This window comes from Drosophila kikkawai, chromosome 3L (genome assembly GCF_030179895.1).
Source record: "Drosophila kikkawai strain 14028-0561.14 chromosome 3L, DkikHiC1v2, whole genome shotgun sequence".
Classification (NCBI taxonomy): domain Eukaryota; kingdom Metazoa; phylum Arthropoda; class Insecta; order Diptera; family Drosophilidae; genus Drosophila; species Drosophila kikkawai.
Window position 1 is genome coordinate 1,686,637 of NC_091730.1, and position 25,449 is coordinate 1,712,085.

General features: G+C 40.2%; 5 protein-coding genes across 8 annotated transcripts in view; 2 read left to right on the forward strand and 3 right to left on the reverse strand.

Annotated features, from left to right (window-relative positions):
* sfl (N-deacetylase and N-sulfotransferase sfl) overlaps positions 1–8,245 on the reverse strand; it is a 65,596-nt gene extending 57,351 nt beyond the window's left edge. Inside the window, exon 1 of the mRNA XM_017173315.3 lies at positions 7,424–8,245. The gene's annotated coding sequence lies outside the window, so the exon portion shown is untranslated. The remainder of the gene's footprint in view (positions 1–7,423) is intronic.
* Positions 8,246–8,917: 672 nt separating this feature from the next.
* Vps8 (vacuolar protein sorting 8) lies at positions 8,918–13,020 on the forward strand. Its single transcript, XM_017173348.2, has 4 exons — positions 8,918–9,135; positions 9,194–10,501; positions 10,560–11,420; positions 11,483–13,020. The coding sequence occupies exons 1-4, from the start codon at positions 9,034–9,036 to the stop codon at positions 12,911–12,913; spliced, it is 3,702 nt and encodes a 1,233-aa protein (XP_017028837.1). The 5' UTR covers positions 8,918–9,033; the 3' UTR covers positions 12,914–13,020.
* A 398-nt stretch (positions 13,021–13,418) lies between these two features.
* Bulli (regulator of MON1-CCZ1 complex protein bulli) lies at positions 13,419–15,909 on the reverse strand. Its single transcript, XM_017173379.2, has 7 exons — positions 15,729–15,909; positions 15,180–15,663; positions 14,733–15,125; positions 14,409–14,667; positions 13,956–14,355; positions 13,678–13,882; positions 13,419–13,613 (listed from the first exon to the last, which is right to left on the reverse strand). Exons 1-7 carry the CDS (start codon positions 15,834–15,836, stop codon positions 13,534–13,536), a joined length of 1,929 nt encoding a protein of 642 aa, XP_017028868.1. The 5' UTR covers positions 15,837–15,909; the 3' UTR covers positions 13,419–13,533.
* A 933-nt stretch (positions 15,910–16,842) lies between these two features.
* Positions 16,843–18,804, forward strand: LOC108079032 (zinc finger protein 253). Its single transcript, XM_017173212.3, has 2 exons — positions 16,843–17,649; positions 17,718–18,804. The coding sequence occupies exons 1-2, from the start codon at positions 16,918–16,920 to the stop codon at positions 18,705–18,707; spliced, it is 1,722 nt and encodes a 573-aa protein (XP_017028701.1). The 5' UTR covers positions 16,843–16,917; the 3' UTR covers positions 18,708–18,804.
* Positions 18,805–19,344: 540 nt separating this feature from the next.
* LOC108079120 (uncharacterized) overlaps positions 19,345–25,449 on the reverse strand; it is a 73,613-nt gene continuing 67,508 nt past the window's right edge. For 3 of the 4 annotated variants that reach the window (XM_070285291.1, XM_070285293.1, XM_070285292.1), the window contains exons 4-5: positions 20,751–21,082; positions 19,345–20,686 (exon numbers count right to left, since the gene is read on the reverse strand). In XM_070285291.1, coding sequence (XP_070141392.1) covers positions 20,354–20,686; positions 20,751–21,082 — 665 coding nt within the window. In that variant the 3' untranslated portion in view covers positions 19,345–20,353. The remainder of the gene's footprint in view (positions 20,687–20,750; positions 21,083–25,449) is intronic. The other variant, XM_017173361.3, reaches the window with a different exon arrangement.

The following is a 25,449-nucleotide window of genomic DNA, read 5'->3' on the forward strand; positions in this document are numbered from 1 at the left end:
CACCCAGGACCTCAAACCCAAGCCCACCCCTTTGAATACTGCAACACACAACAACCAACATGCAATTAAAATGTAATTTTGTACTGCTGTAATTTGATTTTTTGCCCCAACTATTCGCTCACAGGTCATTTGCCCTTTTTCAATTAAAAATTGCTTAACTTTGATGGTTAACCAACAAGAGAATATTGAATTGTCAACTAATTTTGAGTTAGTAAAATAATATTAATAAACTTAAGTACATTCTATGACAGTAATTTGACTATAAACAACAGGAATTTGCTTTGCTTTTCGTAGGAAAAATGTCTCTCATACAGAAAATAAAATTAAATCATATTTTCTGAAGAGATAACCTTTTTTCTTTTGTTTAAAGATTATAGTAAATTGTTTTCCTAATTTTTACAAATTGTAATAAATAATTTATATGAGCTTAAAGCGATTTTACAAATATTTTAAAAGAAGAGGTTGTTCCAACAGCTAAGAATGTGTTATTTTGAGAATAACTATGCGACCAACCTCCCTTAATATCATATTTAATTAACCTTCCCTTAAATATTAATAATAAATTATTTATAATAATAAATTGTATCTCACTTTCAGCCTCAATCCCACCACAAACTCTCCATTAATTTGACAAGTTAAATAACTGTCACAGACTTAAAAAAAAAATACATTATTAATAAATGGTAAATTGCATGCTGGGCATACAAATTTTTCGTATATCGCATAATGCCTTGTGAAAGCATTACAAAGTGTTAAGGGGATTCCCAAGTGAAGGGTGAGAAAGGGGGGATGGTATAAAATGCTAAAGCGCCGGAACAAAGCAATCAGCAGAGAACCATGCGTGCGTGTGTGGTACAAAAACAACGCATAAACATAAAAAAATATGCAAAAAAATAAAAGAAATAATAAATGGGAAACGAAGAAGAAGCAGGGTTCGCATAAATAAAAAAAAACAAAGCTGTAAGCGGGATAAACTTTAGATGCCTCGCCCCTATAAACAAAATGCCCGCCAAGGCGGCTTTAGAGCTTGCGTTTCGCTTAAAATTTATATTTTTTTACTCCACATGAGGCTATTTTATATGTTTCTACAAAGCAGTGAAAGAAATATTTTAGAATTTGTGAAATATAATTTAAAAAAGTATTTTCTTTAAAGAAATAAATCATTTTAGAACTGCTTTATCAGAAATTTGTCTAAGTTATTTAACATTTATTCTAAAAATTGAATATATAATATTCTCATAAATGTTTAGAAAATTCCTTAAAATGGAATAATTTTTATGTTCTTTCCTCATTTTCCTCAAATTTTTCAAGTGTACTCCTTGTCCTAAACGAATCTCCTAATTTCTTGGCTCTTATTTTATTCCTTTTCCTGGTTTTAACACAATGTACAACATTTTTGTTTAACAACAACACAAAGGCCCATACACACACATACACATACACATATTTGTGGCCAAAAGAGAGAGTAAAAGAGATGGAAAATAGGGAGCAGGCTAAAGGAATATCCTTAAAAAAAGGCAACGGGAAAAAAGCGCATCGCGCGAAAAGCCTTCGAGTTTGAAAAATGTGTGCGAAAAACGGTCAAAAAGCAGCCGCATTGTGTGGCCAGCTGCGAGTGTGTGTGATGTGTGTGAGTGTGTGTTGGGAATGTCGAGCGTGTGTTGGCCAAATAACAACAGCAACTGCAACGGCAACCGAATGCAACTGCAAAGCCGTATATAAAAGTGGAAATTCTAGCAGCACAGCTGGTAAAGCCGTCAAAATGTTGCAAAACATTTGCAACGTTTAAAATTTTAAAATACAAACAGCAACATAAACCGAGAACCAAGTGAGTTAGAGGGATCAAGGGCAAGGGAAACGGGGAACAGAGGGGGGAGTCCAAAGCTCTTCCTAATGGAGAACAATAACTAAAGGACGGTTTGCCACCGAACCAGCAGCTGCAGGCAGAAATAGAAAACCTCACTGACAGAAACATTTACTGTACAAAATACGTTTTCGAAAAAGAGAGCTAAAGGAAACGATAACAGCAAAGCAGCTTACACTGAGCTGCAGCAAATGAGGCTGCTTCAGTTGCAGAAAAGCAAACAAAACCAAAAGAAAAATCTATTAGTTTCTAGACACCGGAATGCTTCCAAATGCAGGGAGAAAGGATAATAAGGAAGGAAGTTGCAGCTGCAATCAGGAGTAGAAATAAGTGGCTGCTGAGGGGCAATATTGGTTGGCTTGAAATCCCCAGATGAGTGGCAATAAATAAATAAAATGAAACTGGAGAGGCTGATTAGAAAGGCTTTTAACTAGAGGATAGAACTCATAACTTATCAGGAATATAAACAAAATAAACTCTCAAAAAATAGCACTCCAAAAACTCAAATGTAAATAATAAATACAACCCCGTTTGAAAAACCCCATCTATAATCTCATTAAAAAATCATAAAAATAAAATTCTTGCTGGTTTTGCAGTCATCGAAAATTCTGGGAAATCGAATGGCAAAGGCCAAACGGCATTCCACAATAGTAAAACGGCACAGCCTGGCTCTTTGGCTGGATTTTATTGGGAATCCTCCACCAACCAAGAGCCGGGCTACAGTGGAAATAACAACAAACAAAGGCAATTATTAGCATAGTCATTAACACACAGTTGGAACCACCGCCGAATCCCGACAAATCTCGCAGAGACCCAATGGAACCTGCTAATTAGCAGGGGCCACACAACAAACACACAGAACAGAACAGAACAGAAAAAATTATCCAGCCACGAGTTCAATGTAAAATCAATCCGGGATGCGGGCTTAGCAATACATAGGAGGGCTGTGTACCCCAAAAATATAAGCGTATGTATAATCCTTTGGGTATATTGTATGTGTTCGATTCCCTTGGCAACCCACAGATGCAAATGTGACCTTTTTCGGGCGGCTTATTTGGCATTTTGCTTTTGTCCCAGTGGCAAATTACAGGGAATAGCATATTGCGACCACAGAATACCCAGGTTTTCTATAGGGTACTTTTTGGGTATGCTGCCTTTTGGTAAATGCGTTTTGGGTAAGAAATAAAATCTCTGGTAAAATCTTTATTAAACTAGTTTATATTTCAGCCCCAGTTAGAGGTTTTTTTATTTGAGGGTAGCTTTTTCCACAGAATATACTCTCTTATTCAAAGAGTATATAAAATAAAAACGAAAAACACTGAATCCCACCTTGCCCCGACATACAGCAAATCATTTATTAAGAAGCCCCTTCATCTTCATCTGAGCCATATTTTCCACCCACTTGCCCGCATCCCTCCTCATCCCCACTTGGCCTGGCTTTTTCTGGGCGAGCAGAGCAACCCCTCTCTTTGGAGGCTCTTTGATTGTCAGCGGGGCCCAGAATAATGGCTAAGCCGAATGCACTGAGCATCCATCTGACTCTCTGTGAATGCTCGGCGAGAGCATGAAAGAAATATGAACGAGGGGCGAATGAATGGCAGCCGGCAGAGGAAACTGGGACACTCAATGCATCATCATCCTAAGCCGCATCAAACGAGATTTGTCAGAGGAGCAGCAGCAGAAGAAAGGCGTGAGCTGAAATTTAGACATAATAGATTGCCGTAAAGAATGGGCCCAGATTAAGTCCTAGATCGGCTTTTAGACGAGAGTGGAATGAGGCGTGGCATTAAGCATAAGAAATTGGTTCAGTACCTGGTTACTTACAGTTCTTCATCAAAGCGACTTTGTGGGGGTTTTCTGTCAACAATAAGGTACTTATTTTTGTAAAAAATATAATAAACTAATTGAAAAAAGAGTTAAAATAAATTTATATTACAAATTGGGTTTCAAACGAAATAAAAATCAACCAGAAATATTTTTTCCTCGAAATTAGCTGGCCAAAAAAAATAATCTCCCAGTGAAACCTAGATTAATTTCTTGAGAACTGAATGACTCCAAATGTTTTCACAATAAATGGTTTCCGGCTTAAGTTTACGAGGGAAATTTTTTTTTTTAGGAATTTTAAAAAGGTTAACATTTGCAAGTGCCCAAAATCTCTTTAAAATATAATTTTTAAAATAATAATCTTCGTAAAACCTTGACAAAATCAAAACAAACATGTGGAAATACTTGTTTTTCAGAATAATTGTATAAAAATTCTACTAAAATGTGAAATCTGAAATCATCTTGACAGACACATTCCTCACCCGTGTTTAATTAACAAAAATTATTGATAATAATCTCTCGCTCGAGTCGAGACGTTGCCCCAAAAGCTGTTCTTCCGGTTTCGCCGTCACAACTAATCACAATGTCTAATTATAAAAATCTTCCCTCAGAGAGTCCACTTGAAGAATGCAGAATTGGACAACTGCTGGTTTGGACGGATGGATGGAAAAAAGATGAGGCATGGGAAACGAATGGAAAGCACCTTCTGTTATCAAGTGGCAGGACGATGTTGCAGCTAGGAGCACACACAATATGTTGCCAGCTGTACAATGGGCCACTTAAACGACAACAATAAAAAATTATTAGAATGCCAAAGGCAGCCGAGGCAAAGGACTTGGCTAAGGACTCGGGCCCAGGACTCAGGACGGCCAAGGCACTTCATAAATCTAGCAAAGGCATATGAAATACGAGTATCCTGTGCTGAGTGCACGGAGCCAATCATGTTGCATACAGCCAGGAGTTGTGGCACCAGGACTACACTGAGTTAAATAATTGTAAAAAGGGAATTTAAAAAGAAGGAAAATGAATTTTTCAATATATATTCCAACCTAAAATAACTAAATATATTTTTAGTTAATAAAATTTTACAGAAATTAAAGATTTAAGATTTAAGATTTCCTAAAAAAAATAGTCCAACAGTCTAATAGTCAACAGTTATATCATAAAAACAAAAATTTACTTTATACTATTTTTTTCTTGTGCACAAAAAAACCCAGACAACCTTGTTACTACTTTTTCAGCATGTCCTGCCCACCCAGGACATACACAAGACCAACAAACGCACACACAAACTCACTCATTCGCTTTGGCTTGTGATTTATTAACAAGCTATCGTTTATCATGTGGGCAACAAAGGGTTAATGCCTGAAGGGCCTCTGCTGAGTTATGCACCCGGCAGCTGCACAAGTTGGGAGCCATTCCGCAGCAATTGCCAATTTGCTGGATGCTCCCTGAATACGGGGCCCTGCTGCTCTATATGTGCTGTAAGCACCCGAAAATATCTGAGAGGCATCAAGATAAACAATCAGCAAGATAAACAAAAGCGGAAAGTCACGAAAAGTATGCCCAAGACAAACAAAAAACCATGCGAGAAAAATCCGAGAAACAAAAAAAAAAACACAAGAGGAACTATGAAAGCCGCGAGAAGAATTCCGCTCACCGATAATTTATGTGCACGGGGCCAAGTTTATAAAAATTAAGATATTTCCCATTAAAGTTGCCTACGGATGGGGGCGGAGGGGAAACGGAACCAACGAAATATGCCCATAACTTATCTCGAAAATATTTGTTTTGAACGCTGTGCAAGCTTTGCTCTCGAGAGAATTATACTTTTCTTTTGCGGGGATTCTTTTTTACTTTACGTTTTTGGGGGGGAAAATCGGAGCGTGTTGAAGCGTTAAATTTCCATGTGGGCGAGCCGGTGGCGAGAGAGACTGGGAACTGGCCAAGAAGACCAAAGACCAAGGTAGAGGCGACGCAAACAAGTTGCAAGTTGCTGGAAAAGGAGTCTACGTGGGTGCTGGGGCCAAGATAAAATGTTGACCAATAAATTTTGTGACCATGAACGACCAGAAAACACACACACAGAGCACAGTGAGAAGAAAATAAAAGGCGAGACCGAGTAAAAAAATAAAGGAACAAAAAGCGCATGGTCAACAATAATAAACAAGAACGACGATTAGGGGAAGCAGTGGTAGTGGCAGGGGAGGCAGGCAGGCCCCTCGTATAAGGAATGCTCTAGCAGGAAATCTTATTATTGGGTCTTGACCGGGGGACTGACTGGACGGATCAACAACAAATGCCCGATTCCCAAGAAATATGCGAAATTTGGGCACGTTTTGAAAATCTTGGTCGAGGTTTATGGAGTAAGCTTTTAATTTGGGTTTCGGTTTGTATATTTATTTTCTAGTAAATGTTTTTGTAAGGAAAAAGAATTTGTATTGTTTAAATTATTATATTTTAAAAACCTTTAGAAAGAGAGGAACGAATATTGATCAAATTATAATATTTTGAAGCTTTTATAATAAAATATAATATTTTATTATTTATTCCATATTCATATTTTTCATTACAAAATTAACAGGAAATATAAATCAAATAGATTTTTAAATAGCTTTGGAAATGAGATTAAATTTTCATTATCACATTTTATATACTGTCGTCATTTCGAATTTAAAATTTGGCATAAAAATCTCTAGACATTCAGACATTCTTAAATATAATCAAAATATTTACCTGATGGCAAAGTTAAAGGTCAGAAATAAATAATATTAAAATGTCTGAATCACTGAAAGATTATTTGTGGCATCTAAAATGTACCTTAAATATATTTGTTTAAAAATGTATTATCGAAAATTCTTAATGGAATTTTTTAGAAGAGTATTTCCAACGTCCACTTTAAATTTAGGAAGGCTAATTACCGTAATGAACATTAAAGATTCTTATTCGTCTTAACTGATAAACAAAGTCCAGTTAATTCAATAGTGAAGATAAGAAAATTAATTTTTAGATCGTTTAAAATACATTAATTAAAGAAGGATGTTTCCATTGTATTTCTTAATAAAATAAAAAATAAAAGAATCTGTATAGTAAAGTTGTAGGGATGTTCAAAAAGTAACTTACGGAGAAATATATCATAAATCATAAATTAAAAACAATTTTCTTTCAAATATCTTCCCATATTCTGAGAACAAAAAACCTCAGAACAAAAGTATCTATATCTAAAAATGTAAATATCCCCTAAAAAATATGAAATCAAATCCCCTGAGAATTTCAGGTAACCCATTCCCTTTCCCCAATTATCCCCCCTTTGGACAAATGTGGAAAAACTAGCGCGACGGGGACTGGAAATGTGTCGTCCAGCGATTTCCGATCCGATCGACAAGTGTGTGGAACGCAAGGCCTGATGAACGGGGTAAGTGGCCACAAACAGAGATAGAGACGAAGAGAGAGAGAACCAGAGTGGAAGAGGGAGCGAAAGAGGAGCCGCCGCTTGTGCAAGAATGCTCCACAAGCGTCATTAACGTGATTCCAACTCGTTTTCGTTTCCTTATCTCGAAAACGTAAACGAGGCTGCATATTTGCGTGCATGTGTGTGTGCTGGAAAATTACCTGCAAAGGTGCCGCCTTTCTGCTAATTGACAAGTTCATATTTATCTATACAGGGCCACCTCCGACAAGTAATTAACTATGTTAATTTTAGGGAAAATTGGGCAAATCGCTCCTTCCTCTTACCTGTCGCATCGGTGACGCACGCTGCCTGCGTCGGCAGCAACGCGACGTCTACGCCGGCAGAGCGCCGCGCTCTCCTTCTCTCTCGCACACAAACGTGTTGCGCTCACCAACACCAGTGCAGAATTGCACAGCTGAGCTTCGCAAATGCAACGAATGTGAGGCACAAAACAGAGGGCCAAAGAACGGAACGACGCGTTTGTGTCAATTTGTTGTTGTTTGTTGCGCTTTCACTGCTGCTTCTGCTTGTTGTTGTTGTTGCAGCTATTTGGCACGTGAATCGACAATGGCATTTTTCAAATTCTTGCACTCATTCGCTTTTATGCATTTGTTTACGTCACTGTCACACACACACACAAACACCCACGCGACTGAATGAAGGCGCGTAACGCGAGAGGCAGAAGAGCGAGAGAGAGCACCAATTTGGCAAGCCGCAAATAAACAAATAATTTATTTATTCGTCTCGCTCTGGCCCAAAACACGGGGCGCTTATTAAACAATAACTAATGCCGTTTCGCAATGGTTTCTGTTTTTGGCACTAAGGGCGCCGCAGCCCGACACTAAACAATACGAAAATCGAAATTTCCACTCGCGTTTGCCTTTTGTTTTTGCCCTGAACTCTGGCTTCTTTTCGGGCGATAATGGCGATTATCTGCGTGTCCCCCGTCTCGCCCGCGAATTGTTGCTGCTCTCCGTTGAATTGTTTAATCACAGCATTTTAATAATTTTCGCCGCGCACCGACGCGGAGGAGAGGACCGAACGCGTTGAAAATAAAAAAAATTGTGACTATATTGTCTTTGTTTTGTGTGATTGTTTTGGTGCTAGTGTTGTGTTGTTAGGTGTAAATGTTACCCTAAAAAACTCCGTCACAAATTCAAGATTTTTCCTGTCCTATCATGCACTTTTAATTTTTATCGGCAATCGATAACTGGCGCGTAAATCAAAAAAAATTTTAATTTTAATCAAAAAACAATTAATTTAATTTTGAAAAATCAACCTTAATTTTCTTTAATTTTTTACATTTTTTTTTTTGATTTCTATTTATAATTAGTATAAACAAATTTTACACGTTTACAGAACAACGGTGTCAAATGTGGGATGTTAGTCAGGTTTAGATTTCACCCTAAAAAATCCATCCAAAAGTTTGGGATTTTTCTTGTTCTTTCCTGCACACTATTCGGTTTTCATCGACAATCGATAATCGGCGCGTAAAAAAACAGTCTGGTACTTTTGGTCACTGGGACCGAAAAGTCTGGCAGCACGGTTAGCGGGAGTATCTGGTACTCAAAAGTCTGGCAACGCTGCGGTCCGAGCTACCCAGTGTTGGAGAGCGCTTGAAATGTGTCGGTGAATCTGGCAGCACTGTTAGCTGGGACTCAAAAGTCTGGTAGCACTGGTAGCTGGGACTCAAAAGTCTGGCAACTCTGGTAGCTGGGACCGCAGCGCTGCCGGACTTTTGAGTCCCAGCTAACAGTGCTGCCAGATTCACCGACACATTTCAAGCGCTCTCCAACACTGGTCTTTAATGGGCGTAGAAATTCATTGATAAAAACAAATTAACTCCAATTTTCCTAGTGCGGGGGGCGGGCCAAGGACCAAGAAAACGCGGAGCATGTCGGGGCTGAAGGCGCCGTCGCTGCAATCGCTGCTGGAGTCGGAGCGCGGCTCCACGGACAGCCTGCTGGCCGAATCCCTGCAGCTGGACTTTGAGGATGTGCGTCAAGCCGGAAAACGCTGTTTTAACGATTTAATAACCATTTTTACGCCCCCAGCTGGACGATGCCGAGTTTGCCATACCGCCCACCGATGTCCTGCCCACTTTGGAGTCGGTGCTCAGCGAATTCGAGGCCGACTCGGATGTGGCCTCCGAGCTGGGAATGCCGGTCCACCATGCCACGCCCACACCCTCCATTGGCGACGATGCCACGATTAGGACAGATGGACGCGGCGGTGGTGGCTCCATCATGCGGTACACCCTGCTCCATGGCATCTCCGCCCAGCTGGCCTCCGCAGCGGAGCGTGTGAATGCGGGGGCGGCGAGTTCCTGCGCCGTGGCTGCCTTTATAGCCGTGGGCACCTCCCATGGCCACATCCTCAACTTTGATGTCACCCAAACGCTGCGCTGGGCCCACCAGGACAAGCACGGCCAGGGTGCGGTGGCCAGCATGGCCTTCAATGCGGATTCCACGCGGCTTTTGGCTGGTTTCTCGAGGGGATTGGTCACCATGCTGGACACGCACACGGGCGATGTCCTACGGGAGCTGTTTGATGTGATTACACCAAATACGGGCGTGCTGCATGTGAAGTGGACCTCGCGCTCCTCGCTGGCTCTCTGTGCCGATGCCGGTGGCTCTGTCTGGTCGCTGAGTTTCACCCGGAAGCTGGGCATTCGTGGCTGCAGCTCGCGTTGCCTGTTTTCCGGTGCCCGGGGAGAGGTCTGCGCCGTGGAGCCTCTGATAATGGATGCTAATGGGAGACATGAACTGGATCAGTACTGCATCGTGGCTTTGGCCACTCTGTCCAAGTACTTTATCGTCACGGTGAGACCCAGATTGAGGGTTATCAAGTACCATGCTTTGCAAGGACCACCGGATTGCCTGCCCCTGCTGGCCTGGCACTTGGTCTTGATCCAGGCGGCGGACACCACGCGCTCGGTGGATCCTGTAATCGTGGTCGGCCGAGGTAACCAGCTGTTCTTCCATCAACTTTTCGTCTCGAATGGAAGGATCACTTTGCTGTATTTGCGACATGTCCAGCTGCAGGGCAACCTTTTGTCTGGCCACTGGCTGGGTCCCAAGTGCGTGGCCTCGCTGGACACCTCGGAGGTACTGCATCTAGTGGACGTGCGATCGAGCAAGGAGCTGGAGTGCATGGATATGGCCAATGCTGGGTTGGTTTATGGCTCGGCGCAGTTTAAGGGTCTGGCCACTGGTGGCAATGTGTCGCCTGCCTTTGCCTTGGCCGGGTCCAATGCCTGCTACAACTCGGTGGTGTCCAGGGGCACTCAGCTGTATGTTTTGGGTGCCAGATCCTTGCATATCATAGGGGTGAGGACGTGGTCGGAGAGGATTAGTTATCTGGTGAGAAAGTAACTTAAAATCAAAGGGAAACAATCTTTTTACTATATTTTTCTTGCAGGTCAAGCACCATCGCTGGCAGGAGGCTTGTCAGTTGGCCCTTGATGGCTACTTGGCCTCCGTGGATCGTCCTCGTAAGCGTTCTCAGGCCAAGGAGCGCATTATTACCCTGTTCCAGGAGTACATAGCCAACTCTGCTCGGGCTCCCGACTACTGTCTCGGTTCCATAGTCAACTGCCTCATCACCGTGGGCGAACTGGACCTTTTGTGGTCACAGCTCTGGGAGAAGCTGCATCACTCGAGCTCCGAGCTGTTCCTGCAGCACATTTCCGAGCACATTGAACGCGAGACCATAAGGAGCGTGAATCCCTTGATCTCCCAGGCCTTGGTGGACTATTGGCTGGAGCACTCGCCGGCCAAACTAGAGCAGATCATCCTCAAGCTGGACTGGATGTGTCTGGATTTAAATCAGGTTTTGAAGGCTGTAAAGAAGCATCGCTTGTACCGAGCCCAAATCTACCTCAATACCCAGGCTCTCAAGGATTATACGGCGGCGCTGACGGAGCTGCTGCCTCTGGTAACCCCCGAGGAGACGGATTTGGGCAATTGCCTGCTGGTCTATGTGTCCAGCTGCCTGGCGGGCAGGGGTTATCCCAGTGGAGAGATTCCCGTGGAGCAGGTTCACCAGGTTAAGCACGATGTTTTGAGATGTTTGACTTCCCAACAGTCCAAGGAGACAGCTGGAGGGGATGAGCTGCCTTATCCTTATCTGAGAGCTCTCCTGAAGTTTGATACAAGGGAAACGCTGAATGTGATTTCACTGGCCTTCCAGGAGAAGGAGTTTAGCAATGAGCTGGGCCTGTCGCATCGCAAGAGAATCATCAATTTGCTGCTGGAGATTATGACGCCCGAAAATGCCACGGTGAGTAGAGCTTTTATCTTTCTTTTGAATCTCTAAAATTTAACATTTTTCCCCCCTTTCAGTGGGCGGAGATTGGCTGCCTGTTGAACTTTATAGCCCAGCAGATATCCATGCAGTGCCTGCCCCGAGATAAACAACTCCTAGAGCGCGTTCTCAGCCACCTGGCTCAGGAAGAGATTGCCAACGAGAGCAGCCGCCAGCATTCGGAACGTGAGAATGCCTGGCATGAGCTGCTCTCCTCCAATTGCCTGGCCGAGATCAGCAGCGATGAAGAGCAGCTTCTGCTAGCTGAGAAAGCCAGATGCTACTGCGTGGTGGAGTATCTCCTGGAGAAGCTAGAACGCTACGACACCATCCTGGATTGCTACATACGCAACGAGGCCCGTCACGAGACCATGTTTGCCTACATGGAACGTTTTGTGGACAACCCAGAGAGATGCATTTACGAGCAGCTGAAGCTTCATCTCAGGCAGCTCTTGGCCATCAATGACAAGGAGACCACACGGCTATTGGCCCTGCACTATCCCCAAAAGATTTCCGAACTCTTAGACAGCCTCAAGACGGAGGAGAGTCTACTGTATGTGTTCCTCAAGTGCCTCAACGAACGCCGAGCCAAGCTAGAAGCCAGCCAGCTGGAGCTACTGCTAGAACTGCATTGCAAGTTGGAGACACAGGATGTGGTCATGGAGTTCCTGTGCTGCAACATACGCTTGCTTATGGATAACCTGGATCAAGCGATTGCCATAGTTGAAAGCCATCACCTGGACAGAGCTGTGATCTATCTGTACGAGATGCAGGAGAGCTACACGAAAGCCTTTGAGTTGTCCATGGATCTACTCAAGGCGGCCACTGGTGAGGAAGCTGTGGAGGAGGCCAGGGTGTTGCCTGCTCTGCTGGCAAGATCTGTGCATGTTTTGCCCGCTGCCGAGCTAGAACGCTGCTGGTTTGTCCTTCTGCAATATGTCCTGCCCAAGCAGGAGTTCCAATCGATCAGCAAGTCCCTGCTGCACGAGGCCTCGCACCACATTGACCTGCACAACCTGGTCCAGCTGATCATGAACACCCACAATGTGTCCAGCAGCTTTGGCGACATCAAGGACCTGCTCATGGGCATGCTGGATAGTTCCAGGCAGCAAACGGAGGCCCTGAGAGGCAGTGCCGACATACAGTGCCAGGGTCTTCACCTGGAGTTTCGGAAGCATCATCAGCAGGCGCGGCGTGGCCTTTGGGTGACCACCACCAAGTGCTCGGTGTGTCGACAGCGGCTCTATGAGCAGAGTCAGGTGCTCATTCTAGGCGGCTGTGGGCATGGCCTGCACGAGGAGTGCCTGGAGGATGCGGAAACGACGCTTGAGGAGTGTCCACGCTGCTTTACGGCGATGCAGGAGCAAACTTTGGCCTTGCCGCGTCCAAACAAGAGCCTGATTAGCATTTCCAAGTCCTTGGAGATGGGTGCTTTGCAGCTGAAGGCTCCGCCCAGGCGATTCTGTTAGTTTGCTTCTTATTTTCTTGTATATTCCATTATTATTCCTCAGTGTATTTATTGTACAACTCTGTGTATTGTATTGTATGTGTGTAAGTAAAGCAATTGCATGATAAATGACGAGTTTTTGTGGGTAGTAAAAGCTTATTGTTTAGATTATTAAGGTATTTATGAGAGGTACAAGTGAGGACAAGGGGGGTATATAGAGGGAGAAAGTAAAATTTAAAACTTAAATTTAAAAAAATTAAACTTTTTTATCGAAAATGTCGTTAACTTTTAGATAACATTCATATACCGACTGTAGATCTGGAAATAAATCGATTTTTTGTGAATTGAATTTCTAAAAACTTGTACAAGTAAATCGATTTAAATCGAAAACGTAAATAATTTAAATTATTATTTACGGTCCCTACAATTAATCGATTATAGAATCGTTTATATTTCTTATCGGCAGTATCAAAATTTTCTTAAATTCTTATTTAAATTTTGATTTTTAAAAGAATTAACCCTCTAAAAACATTAAACAATATTATTTATTATTTTCTTTATAAAATAAAATATTTACAATAAAAATTAAAGTATAAATACTTTTCAAAAACACTTTCTCTAATAGAAATTAGCAACCCAGCCTTAGCTCACAGCTGGTTTTATGGAGTTATCAGCGGGAAAGGTGTTGTTATAATGTTGAATAAACTCCGTGCATTGTTCGGCTGTTAAATAAAATATTTAATAATTTAGAAATTGTGAAATAAATATAAAATATATAAAACCTACCCTTGGGAAAAGATAGAGTCTCATAAAGTTTCAAATTTCTCATTTGAAAGAAACGAAAAACGCTGTGAAAAATCAAATCATCCTTGGTTTTATGGGCGGCCTCCAGGAACTTGCGGGCAGGGACTTTGTCCAGGCCCAGAGAGTTTTTGGCCAGGCGTAGAGCATCTATAACCTTGCCCTGACCCAGCATGACTTCAATGATGATCTAAAAATATAAAAAGAATGTGAAAAATATATAAAAAATATAAAAAAATATAAATTTATATATAAACACCCACCTCATGCGCCTGAATCCTGCCCAGCATATCAATAGCCACCTGGGATATAGCAGTGTCCACATCCGAATGGGCCAGCAAAAAGCAGGCCACTGCCTTGGACTCCATCAACATTGAATAGCTGACCAAGCGCCTGAGTGTATCAAAGCTACGATTGTTTATCAGCTCGCTGACAATCATTTTGCTTAGCTCCTCTTGGGCGGCAATGTTGAACTTGTTCAGAGATTGCAGATAAAGCATGAGAATGGATTCTGTATAGGATCTTCTGGCGATGCGCTGGAAAATCTGAACCATGTCCAGCTGCTCAATGAGCACAATGGGAGGACTAGACTGCTTCAGCGAGGAAGTCTTGACATTTGAAGGCTGAGCAGTTTGATTTTGCAGCTCCAATTGCACCCAAGATCTAGAGATAAACAGAGTTAAAGAGGAGAAGGTCATGTGCTACTCCTTACTTACGCATATATCTTGTTAATCTTGCTAAAGATGGTCTCCAGCACGGGCAGCATAGAGCCCTTGTATTGATCATCCACCAGCTGAGCCACAACCCTTAGCAAGGCCTGCTTGCCATAGCTGCGCTGCAGCAGGAATTCGGTGAGGCGAATGCGATCGGAAATTAGGTTACAAAGAGGCTCAATGCAAAGGTTCAAGTACCACATGCAGCCCAGCTTGGCATCGATGACTATGTTGGGTTGAAACAAAACCCAGTGGGTAGAGTCTGCAGAGGATTAGAAGGGGGTTTACTAGAGGGTTTTGGGATAGTTTTTCTAAACCTTTACTCACACAACTCGCACTGCAAAATTTGACCATCAGGCGACAAGGAAGGCAACTTCAAGCCAAAAGGTTTAATGGAACGACCTGGTGTTATGGGCGCATGATGGGTTACATCATTTATAACCTCCCCAGGCAGAGATATATCAAACAGCAGAGAGGTCCCAGTGGCCTGGTGATGCACCACAATCAGGTTGTCCACTGTATTTATGGCAAATCTCCCCACCAGACTTAAGCGTAGAATGTGGCATTTGCGAGGAGCCAATCCTGGGCCATTTAGTAGATGCACTTCGACTTCCATTTGCCCCGAGCTAGTGTTTTGCTGCAGGATAAGCACAGCCAGAATGCCATAAACCTGGCCCAAAGTCACCTTGCTCTCCTGGACATCGCGACTGGGGGAGCCCACTAGAAACACAAACACTAATAACAAGGCTCAAAAGCACCCCAATTCAAACTCACAGTCTACTTTAGGCAGCTTGGTGATGACCTTCTGCTTGACCAGCACTGGAATCAAAGAGTTGCCCTCGCTGGTGCAAAGCAGCGCCACATTGGCATCACAGCACCAGGCAAACCACTTGATGCTGATGCTCAGGGACTTGACCGAGCGCACCTGTCGCTTCTCCGCCACCACAGTGTACACCTCCACGCCTGTGTTCGAGATAAGAGCCACCTCCCGGTTGTGTACCCACACAAAACCATGTATGGTGGTCTTCACCTGATGGGTAATGATGTCCTGCAGCAGCGGTTGATCTCCGTGGAAGCAAATAAACTCTACAGCATTTTCCTTGCGTTGCACGGCCAGGATTTGGTTGTCCGGCGAGAACTTGATGGAACGGATGTCGCCTCCGCGGTCGTTCATGCAAAATGAGATGACGGTGTCCTCGGTGGGGCCGGGGCCCTTGACCACCACCCCAGTGGCTCCTCCTGAGCGAACTGCAAAGATCTTGAAGGGGAAAAGGCCTTTAAGTGGATTCATTGATTGGTTTTTTAAGTTGTTTTCCGGCTTGCCTGCTTGTTGGAATCATCGAAAAAGACATTGGTTAGCTGGCTCACGGCATCGAATCTTATGGGATTGGGGGATAGCTCTATATAATGGATTCCATTTGAATTATCCATTGTTTTTAAGCGAAAAGATAAGAAAAACAAAACGTCGCAGCAGAACTCTGATAGCCACCCACTTTTAGAGATGTGAGTTGAAAAGCGGGGTTAGAGATGGGTCACGAGGGAGTCACGCAGAATATATCGAATATAATAAAATTTTAAATTGTAAAATAACTTTATTTATTTTAAAATTAACTGAGGATAATAGTAAAATTAATATACGACGAGAAGAGTTCGATTTTATTTAAGGATAAATGAATGATTGACACATAAATTTGAAAAAAAAAGAAAATAGGAACGATAGTTTACTCCGGGAATTAGAAATATGTATATTTACATACATTTTAATTGGTAATTTTTTGTTTTCTTGTATTAATAAGATTATGAAAACAGCAAATTTAGTTATTTTTAAAAATATTATCATGTTTTTGTTAATTTTAAACAATTTTAATAATGAAATCCTTTTTATACTATATACTATTTTTAAGGCGTTTTAAAATAATATTTTATACATATTAAGATTTTAATGTCGCTTAAGAATAATTCATTTAGATTTAGATTTTTAATTTTTGTATTTTTTTTTTTCGTTGGACGCGGCAGAATAGGTTTTTTTTAGGTTATTCTCTGACCAACGAAAAAATCGAAAATATTGCAAAAACGTATGGCAAATAATTCCAGATGTTTAAAATTCCATAATTACAATAATAATTAATAAAATAATTTATAATTTCAATTCCTTGTGGGGCCTGAACCCATATAAGTATATTGAATTAAAAACATATATTTTCTTAATTTGCAAAAATTTTAGTAATGATAATATATATTTTTAAGAATTTAACTAATTAACTAATAATGTTCATTTAAAATCCAAATTAATAAAAAATTCCAAATTACCACTGCACATCTCTAGGACTTCTTCTAACCGATATATCGCTTGTGCCACCACTTGCTCGTTAACGATACATCGATTATTGACCGCAACCACAAGAAGCGATAGTACCGTGGAAAAAATTGATTTTTTCCCACCCCCATTGTACACAAAAACAAATAAGAAGAAGCAGACGCAAAACTGTTATTTCATTTAAATTTAAATGAAATGGGACACCTGGACAAGTGCCGCGTCTGCTTTACGCCGGTTGCCCGGGATGACGAGGCCTACAACCTGCTGCAGCTGGAGCAGCTAGCCGTCAAGTTCTCGGATTGCACGGGCTTGGTGGTGGATCCTGCGGATGTCCATATCATTTCCAGCGAGATTTGTTGCCAGTGCTACGAGCAGTTGGAGCAGTACCACGGCTTCCGGGCCCAGTGCATCACTGCCGACCGGAAATGGCGGGTGAAAAGAAGGGTGGGGCGAAGGAAAATAACTCGGGAGGAGCCTCTGTACTTGGAAGAGGATCAGGAAGAGACAGAACAGGAAATGGAAGAAGAACCGGAAATGGAAGAAGAACAGGAAATGGAAGAAGAACAGGAAATGGAAGAGGAACCGGAAATGGAGGAAGAACAGGAAATGGAGGAAGAACCGGAAATGGGAGAAGAACAGGTAATAGAAGAAGAACAGGAAATGGAAGATCAGGAACTGGAAGAACTGCAGTTGAAAGAAATACAGAGAGAACTAGAGGAACAAATAGAAAAGGAGATGCTAAAAGAACAGGAGGAACACAACCAGGAAGAACAAGCCCTGGAAGACCAGGAGCCACCATCTCTTCAAGCAACCGAGCTGATTCTTTGCGATGGCAACCTAAGTCCTAAGGAATCACCGCCAAAAATGAAAAGAAAAGTTCAAAGAAAGTCTTCGCCCAAGAAACCAGCAAAGAAAGCCAAAGAAAAGGTTAGCAAAATACTTTAAAATATTAAAACCAACACAATATATCCCTAATTTCCCTCTCTACATTTCAGGAAACTGCAACTGTCACCTCGACACCCGAACTCCGCTACATGTGCGAAATGTGTTCAAAGGAATTCGAAGACTACAAAAGCTTCATCAACCACACAAAAGAGCACGATGGTCACAGTCTCTATCACTGCTCGGAACCAGGCTGCCAGGAGTCTTTCAATCGCTACGAGCAGTGCAGGCAACACGAACTGCAGCATGCGGCAGAGGGCACACGTTTCATTTGCGGAGAGGAGGGCTGCCACAAGATGTACCGACACAAGGCTTCCCTCAAGCATCACCAGAGCAAGGCCCACGGTCTTGGAGAGCCCTCAAAGACCCACATGTGCGAGTTCTGCGGCCGAGTCTTCAAAAATCTGGCCGCCTTGACCCACCATCGGTACACGCACAGCGACCAAATGAAACTGCCCTTCGCCTGCGAGATGCCCGACTGCTCACTAAGGTTCATTAGCCAGGAGAAGCTCCGCATTCATATGATGCGGCATCAGGGTATCAAGAACTACAGCTGCCCCTATTGTGGCCTACGAAAGACCACCAAGAATGAGCTACGTCTGCACATCAACTTCCATACCCTGGAACGTAGCTGGCCGTGCAAATTTTGCTCGAAGGTCTGCAACAGCTCCACAGCCCTCAAGAAGCATGTGAGCACCATTCACGAGAAGAACAAGCATTATGCCTGCAGCTACTGTGAGAAATCGTTTGCCAGTTCGAATACCCGAAAGTATCACGAGATGACCCACACGGGCGAGAAGAACTTTGAGTGCCAGGAGTGCGGCAAGAAGTTCATACAGCCGGCTGCCCTGCGGACTCATCGTTTGATTCACGAAAGGAAAGCGGTTACAGATGGAGGAGAAGCATCGACTTCTGGCGGCGAATCATCATTGGTGACTCACTCCATTCCTCAAATTGATGTGGGTACTCCTGTAATAGTGGCTCAACTACAGCCGGCTTATACTATACTCCAAGTGACCAGCTTGGGTTATCCGACAATATAAAGATGTCTAGAGACTGTGCGTGGCTCCGGGATCTACTTTTTGTTTGGGTTTTTTGTTATTTTTGAGTTTAACTTTACCTTTAAAAGTGATATTTTAGTTTCATACCGATTTATTTATTTATTTTATAAATTTTAATTAATAAATTAATAATTTATCTAGCTTTTATTTAATTTTTAAAGTGATTTAGTTATTTTTGTTGAATTTGATACATTTTTTAAAATAATTTAGTTATTATGGCAAGTTTTATTTATATATTTTTTGGGATTGTTTGTTTTATTTTGTTAGATTTTATTTAATTTTTAAAGTTACTTAGTTTGTAATGTCTTATTTATTACTTTGAAAGCTATTTAGTTATTTTGTTATATTTTATTTAATTTTGCAAGCTATTTTGATATTTTATTAAGTTTTATTTATTTATTTTTCTGGTTATTTAGTTACTTTGTTATTGTTTTTATTTAATTTCTAAGTTAAACTTTAAATCTCCAATAATATACACTAAGACTAAATGATTTTTTAAGCTGAATTTACATACAAACCAATGTACGCATGTCTTCCAAACCATGAAAAGCGACAATAAACATTTACCTTTTTGGGATTCAGAATGTAAATAGCAATAAATTGTTTAATTATATTTTCAACTAAAACAAAAATGTACAGGAATCTTGTGTGTGTGGTTGTGTGTGTCTCATTAAATTAAATTAATTAATAGCGACTAAAAACTAAAATACATCTGCTAAGGGTCTCGTGAGTCTGTTTTTTGTTTATTGTAAATGGTATATGTATATAGATAGCTATGCGTATGATTACGGTGTTGTTGCTGGTAAATGATATGACAGTGCCACTATATCATTTCCCCCGATATCGGTTTATATTCTCGGTAAATATTCGTGAAATCTGGTTGCATTAAAATCGTTGTAAATATGTTTGCCTCAGTTATTGTTTAAAGATATAGATATATATAGTTCATATTGGTGAGATATATTAGTAAATGCGTTCGTTTTGCTGCTGTAAATATGAGTGTATAAATATGATTGTATATATATATATGTATATATATCGTTTCTATATATATTCGTGTACTGCTGATCCTGGGGGGAAATACCATCTCACTTTTTATAGTCTAATTCTACGAAAAATGCGTTTTGTTGGTGTTTTTATACATTTTCAGAAAATGTTTAAAGTACATAGAACATAAGAATATAGCATATTTTTAGGCTAAATATCACCCACGATTAAATCGTTGCTTAGAGACTATATAAAAACTAGACATATATAATACAATTCTCGCCTTGTTTTTTGTAAGTGTGTGTGTATAAATATATCCCTATATATCGATTGGATTTCTAAATTCAGACATAAACCAAAGACACGAGTTGTCCATGCTAAATTCTAAAAGGTAATAGCAAGGATAATAAAATAACTAAGATGCGTAGAGCACTCACAACAATATTTCAAGAGAGTTTGGCGCTACGCATCTTAATTGTTATTACCTTTACTACTACCTCGTTTTAAATCTAAGTGTAAATTTAACCCTACATCCTAGGGGTATACATATATATGTAACGTATCCTATATCCTATTAACATGTTAAGCTCGCCAAACATTTCACATTATTTTCCATATCGTAATTGTCTTTCCTCAAAAGCTTAGACATAGTCCGAGGGCACTGTGCTGGTGCTCGTCTCGTTGATGGCCGCCAGTCGTTGTCCTCGTCGTTGCGTCATGGCCGCCGCCTCGCTGGGATTGAGGCCAGTTCCAGCAACCACACCTCCACCTGAACCGCCGCCACCACCCACATGATCCCAGTTGGGCAGCGGCTGGGACATAACATTCAGTCCAACTATCTCGTAGGCGCCCTGGTTACTGCCACTGGCACCACCCGGCATGGCTGTCACCGACAGGTCCGAGTAGTAGGCACTGCTCGGCGCTGAGGAGACCACCATGGGAATGTCCTGTTCGTGGCCCTGGAAATTGTATTTCTGGAAAGGAAAAAGAGGGAAATTTAAAATATAAAAAAATATAGAAAGTTTAGTTATCCCTCACCTCGCCACACTGACTGTAGGCCGTATTCTGATACGAGGGATTCGCCGATCTCACAGACTCTCGGTCCAGCTCCGCGTACAGCGCCTCGCTCACACCCACCGGACTGTAGGCATCATCCATGTGGGTATAATGGTTCTCCGCCGGCGATGTGGACGGCGGTCCTATCTGATCTGGGCCAGCGGAGGAGCGTCGACTGCCACCCAGCCAGGTCCAGACACCGGAATTACTTGTGGGCCGCCGGATACTGTCCGCCGAGTGCTTGATCGAGATGGGCGATCGGTTCTGGCCACCGTTGCGATTATTGCGACACCACCAAGGCTGCGGGCGACCACCTGCAAATAAGTAATAATATTTTTTTTTGTTATTATCTTCTGTTTGCTTAATTAAAATCGTGTTACTCATGCGACACGTTGGCCGCTGTTCGAGAGATAATTGCAAAAACTACATGCATTTTTAATGGAAAATTACAGTTGCTGGCAGCGGCAAATAAATCAGGTAATAAAATCGGATTACGAGAGAGATTTTAAAAGAATTTAAGGTTGTAAATTAATAAGGTTACCAATAAAATATACTCTTAAATTTTGTATAATAAATTTAATGGGTGAAATAACGTTAAACAAATTTAAAGCTATGTTTGGCCTCTATTTTTATGTTAAAAAAATTCTTTAAATTTTACTAAGTATTTTCTTAAATGTTAAAAAAGATTTCTTGACTAGTTTTGCCTTTATTTTTATTAATTAAATATATAAAAAAGTCTAAAAAAAATATTTTGTTATTTTTAAAACTTTTCTGAACCTATTCAATTGGGAAAAGTACTATTTTGTTGAATATTTTAACAACTTCCATAATATTTTATTTAATATTTATTTTTAAATTACTAATATGACAAACATGACATAATAACCAACCTTAAACCCATTTTTCCCCGTCTAAAGACACCTGTTGAAAGGCGAGTAAATCGTGGGACTTGGTATTTTTTCTTTTGGGGGAGTGCAAAATGAAAAATCCAACGAAACCGAAATCGTAACGCAGCAGAAAATCTATGACATTTTGGTTTATAATCGGGCGATAAATCAAACATTCACCTCCTCGAAACCGAACAAAAGACAGAGAAACAAACAAACAAACAAAGCGTAAATTAAACGGCTGTCAACTGGCAGCGAGGTGGCAAACAAACTGCACCACTCTGCAGCACCACCGAACCACCACACACTGAACCCACTGCACAGCCGGCGAGTGGCCATCGAAAATGCCAAATGGCTGACTAGCTGCTCCTTTCTGGCCAGAGCACACAATCAGCACATGTGATCTTGCACAGTGGCCTGGGAGGAGGGTTGTGTGTGACTCAACGGAGGCACTCAAAATCCAAATAGCCGGGATTCCATAAAGTCTCTTCCGTCATTAAGCTCATAATTTATAGACAGTCAGGCCAGCAAATGCTCAATGGGAATAATTGCTGCCCGGCCGTAAACGGAGTCGACCTGTTCTCAGCCACGGGTTCGGATTTCCAACTCATCTGCCAACTCATTTGCTTAGAGGCGAAACTCTGTGCGAATTTTACTTTATTTTTTATTTTTATTTTTATGTGTATATATTTGCTGGTATTTATTTAAACTCGCCTTTCACTCTCATTAACGCGGAAAAGATGGAGCCACTCGGAGGAGCCACTTGGGGCGATTCAACTAATTAGCTTGGTTGCATACGCAACGACAGAGTCAACGATGCTGCAATGGTTTCCCAAGTTATGTATATCGGTGTGTGTGTATATGCATAATGCAGTTGCACATACAGACAGAGAAAATGTGTATTAATTTTGTTAGTTTATGTGAGATTTAAGGGAAACTAAGCCAAATCCCAGAAGTTTGATCTATGGGAGTTTTATGAATGTTTAAAGAAAATATAAATAAAAGAGGTAAGGAAATATTTTTAAATTAAATTCCTAGAACAAGAGAACATATTTCATTATATATTTAATAAATAATAATAGTTATTCCAATTTTAAAATATAAAAATACTCTCATTTATGATACTTATTCCGTAAAAATATAACCTGAAGTTCAGTCAATTTGTGTTCTACGTTAACTATTTCTTCCCCTTAAAAATTCTAATTAATTTTTTCCTTTACCTTTTCCTCTTGTTTTTTCTAAGAATTTAATGCTACTATTAAATTTCTTTCCGTGTACCATTTAAGATTTAAGAGTCGTAGTCAAAGTCGTTTTATGCTTATGATTTACGTACTCCGCAAGGCGAATGTCCAGCAGCTATGGCTATGGCTATAGCTCTGGCGATTATTACCCCCGAACCGGAGAAGTTATCGTACGTAGGTGCTCATATACATGCATTTTGTGCATGTCACCAATGCCACAAAACACCCAGTCCCCAGTCTCCGGAGAGACCCCACTCCACTCCACACACAGCAGTAGGAGCTGGAGCTCCATCTGGAACTTGGCTTTAATGGCTGTTTTTGCGCCGTGTTAACGATGTTGCCGCGGCTACTGCACAGCTAAGTCAGCTGAATCGAGTCGCGGCCAAGCTGAGCTCTGAGCTGTAACTTCAAATGCATTGCACTTACGATTTTATTTGTATTTTTTTCAATGCTGGATTTCTTCTGGGTTTCTCAATAGTTAAGACACAGTGGTAAGTTGCGAGAATATTTTAGAATATTAATAAGGATATATTCTTTGATTTATTTAGTTTTGTTTGATTTTTATCAAGAATCCCATTAAAAAATTGAAAAGGTTTCATGATTAAATTATTTTTATATTTATTTAAAGTCCATAAATAATTTCTATATATTTTTTTATCGAAGACATTAATATATTGTTGTTATCATTATTAAATATTCCTCAATATCTTTAGTTTTGTGTTATTTTTATCAAGAACTCCATGAAAAATGTAAAAAATGTAATGTTTAAATATTTTTTTAAATTAATTGAAAGTCTCTAAATAATTTCTGTATATTTTTATCGAAGGCATTGATATTTTTTTGTTCTTATAATAATTAATTCTTCAATATCTATGGGTATGTTTTATTTTTTCAAGAACTCCATTGAAAATTTAATGTTTAAATGATTTTTTAAATTAATTAAGAGTCTCTAAATAATTTCGATGTATTTTTATATAAGAAATAAATATTTATTAAATTTTTTAAAATATATTTTGCATGATTTTAAGCTTGTAAGAATAGTTTTCCCTCAAAAATGAATTAAAATTTAAATTTTTAACCCACTGTTCTTAACTGCATTATAAAAGCTTGGTAGCTTATAGCCTTATCTTAGCCTGCTTATCGCCGTCACCGCTGCATGGCTGTGGCAGTAGCGGCCAAAACGGCAAACGGCAAACGACAAACGGCAAATTGTTGTTAACAAAATATTTCAAAGACAACTTTTGTCCATACGAAAAATGCAAAGAAAATAAATAAAGTCAAAATTAACGAGCAGCTTGGGCTTTGGAATTTAATTTGTGTTTTGTTGATATTTTGTAGATTTTTATTTTTGCCTCACTTCAGTTTTTATTTATATTTTTTCCCCCTTCGAGCAAATGGCAAATATGACATGTGTAATGAAGTCTTAATAGTTGGCCAGATAATGCCAATCTCTGTACGGTGTCTTGCCCGTTTAATGCACACAAATGTCAAGTAGCATTTTTCGTTTTGTTTATTTATTTTTATTTTTCGCTTGATTATCGTGAGTTCTTTGTATGCATAATTAAAATCATGTTACGCATACGACACGTTGGCTGCCGTTCAAGAGATAATTGCAAAAAAAAATAAAAAAGAATTTCGTATGAAATTGACACCAACGAATTTGGCAATTGTCATTTTGTGTTGATTGTTTGCGGTGATTATGGGTTAATTATGTAAATTTTTGGGAATATCTGATGGGGGGTTTTAGGGGGGTTTTTGAGAGGGAATATCTATAGGTTTTTCTATGGAAAATGTATTTAGAGGAAGTATATTTTGCTAGGAATTTTTATAATTATGACTTTGAAGAGGTTTATTTGCTTAAAATAGATTTTATTTATCATAAAAACAAAAATTATTAATTATATATCATTGACAACCTACAATTTTCCGCATTTATATGAATTTCAAGACTTTAGATACTTATAAAAAGAAAAAAAGGCTCTATAAAAAATATAACAAATTAATAAAAACCTTTTTCATTTCAATTTATAAAAATTTAAATATTTTTTTACAACACTCAGAATACTATTTAGTTAATAAAAAATAAAAAAGAATACAATAGAAAGCATTTCAATTCCATTTCAGCCTTTATTAAATATGAAATACATTTTTAACCACAAGGATTCTTTGATTTCAGCATAAAAAAACATATTACTTTTATAAAAAACTCTTCATTTATTAAAATTCCCATTGTTTCTATCAAAAAAAGCTTTACATAAAAAAATCAGTAAGCATCTCTTTAATTTGTGGCCCACATTTAAATGCAAACACATTTTTTTCCCCCAGCTTCACCTTTGCAGCAAAAAAATGTTGCAACATATAAACACCACTTAAATGTGCATTTTTTTGGGCAATTGAAAATTTTCTCTTTCGGCCAAAAAAAGGCTGGAAAAAACAGTTTGGCAACTGGCGCTTGTCTCTCAACTCTCAACTCTCGGCATCGAGTCCGACGTTGACTTGGACATAATCACGCGCTTTAAAAGCTGCTGACAGTTTAACGATTTGTGGCGATTG

Excerpts from the sequence above, each read along its gene's own strand:
- Vps8 (XM_017173348.2), top strand. The coding sequence starts at position 9,034 with ATGTCGGGGCTGAAGGCGCCGTCGCTGCAATCGCTGCTGGAGTCGGAG. Across the intron at positions 9,136-9,193 it reads TGCAGCTGGACTTTGAGGAT|CTGGACGATGCCGAGTTTGC; the intron begins GTGCGTCAAGCC and ends TTACGCCCCCAG. Across the intron at positions 10,502-10,559 it reads CGGAGAGGATTAGTTATCTG|GTCAAGCACCATCGCTGGCA; the intron begins GTGAGAAAGTAA and ends TTTTTCTTGCAG.
- Bulli (XM_017173379.2), bottom strand. The coding sequence starts at position 15,836 with ATGGATAATTCAAATGGAATCCATTATATAGAGCTATCCCCCAATCCC. Across the intron at positions 13,883-13,955 it reads GCAGGATTCAGGCGCATGAG|ATCATCATTGAAGTCATGCT; the intron begins GTGGGTGTTTAT and ends TTATATTTTTAG. Across the intron at positions 13,614-13,677 it reads GACTCTATCTTTTCCCAAGG|CCGAACAATGCACGGAGTTT; the intron begins GTAGGTTTTATA and ends TTTATTTAACAG.
- LOC108079032 (XM_017173212.3), top strand. The coding sequence starts at position 16,918 with ATGGGACACCTGGACAAGTGCCGCGTCTGCTTTACGCCGGTTGCCCGG. Across the intron at positions 17,650-17,717 it reads CAAAGAAAGCCAAAGAAAAG|GAAACTGCAACTGTCACCTC; the intron begins GTTAGCAAAATA and ends TCTACATTTCAG.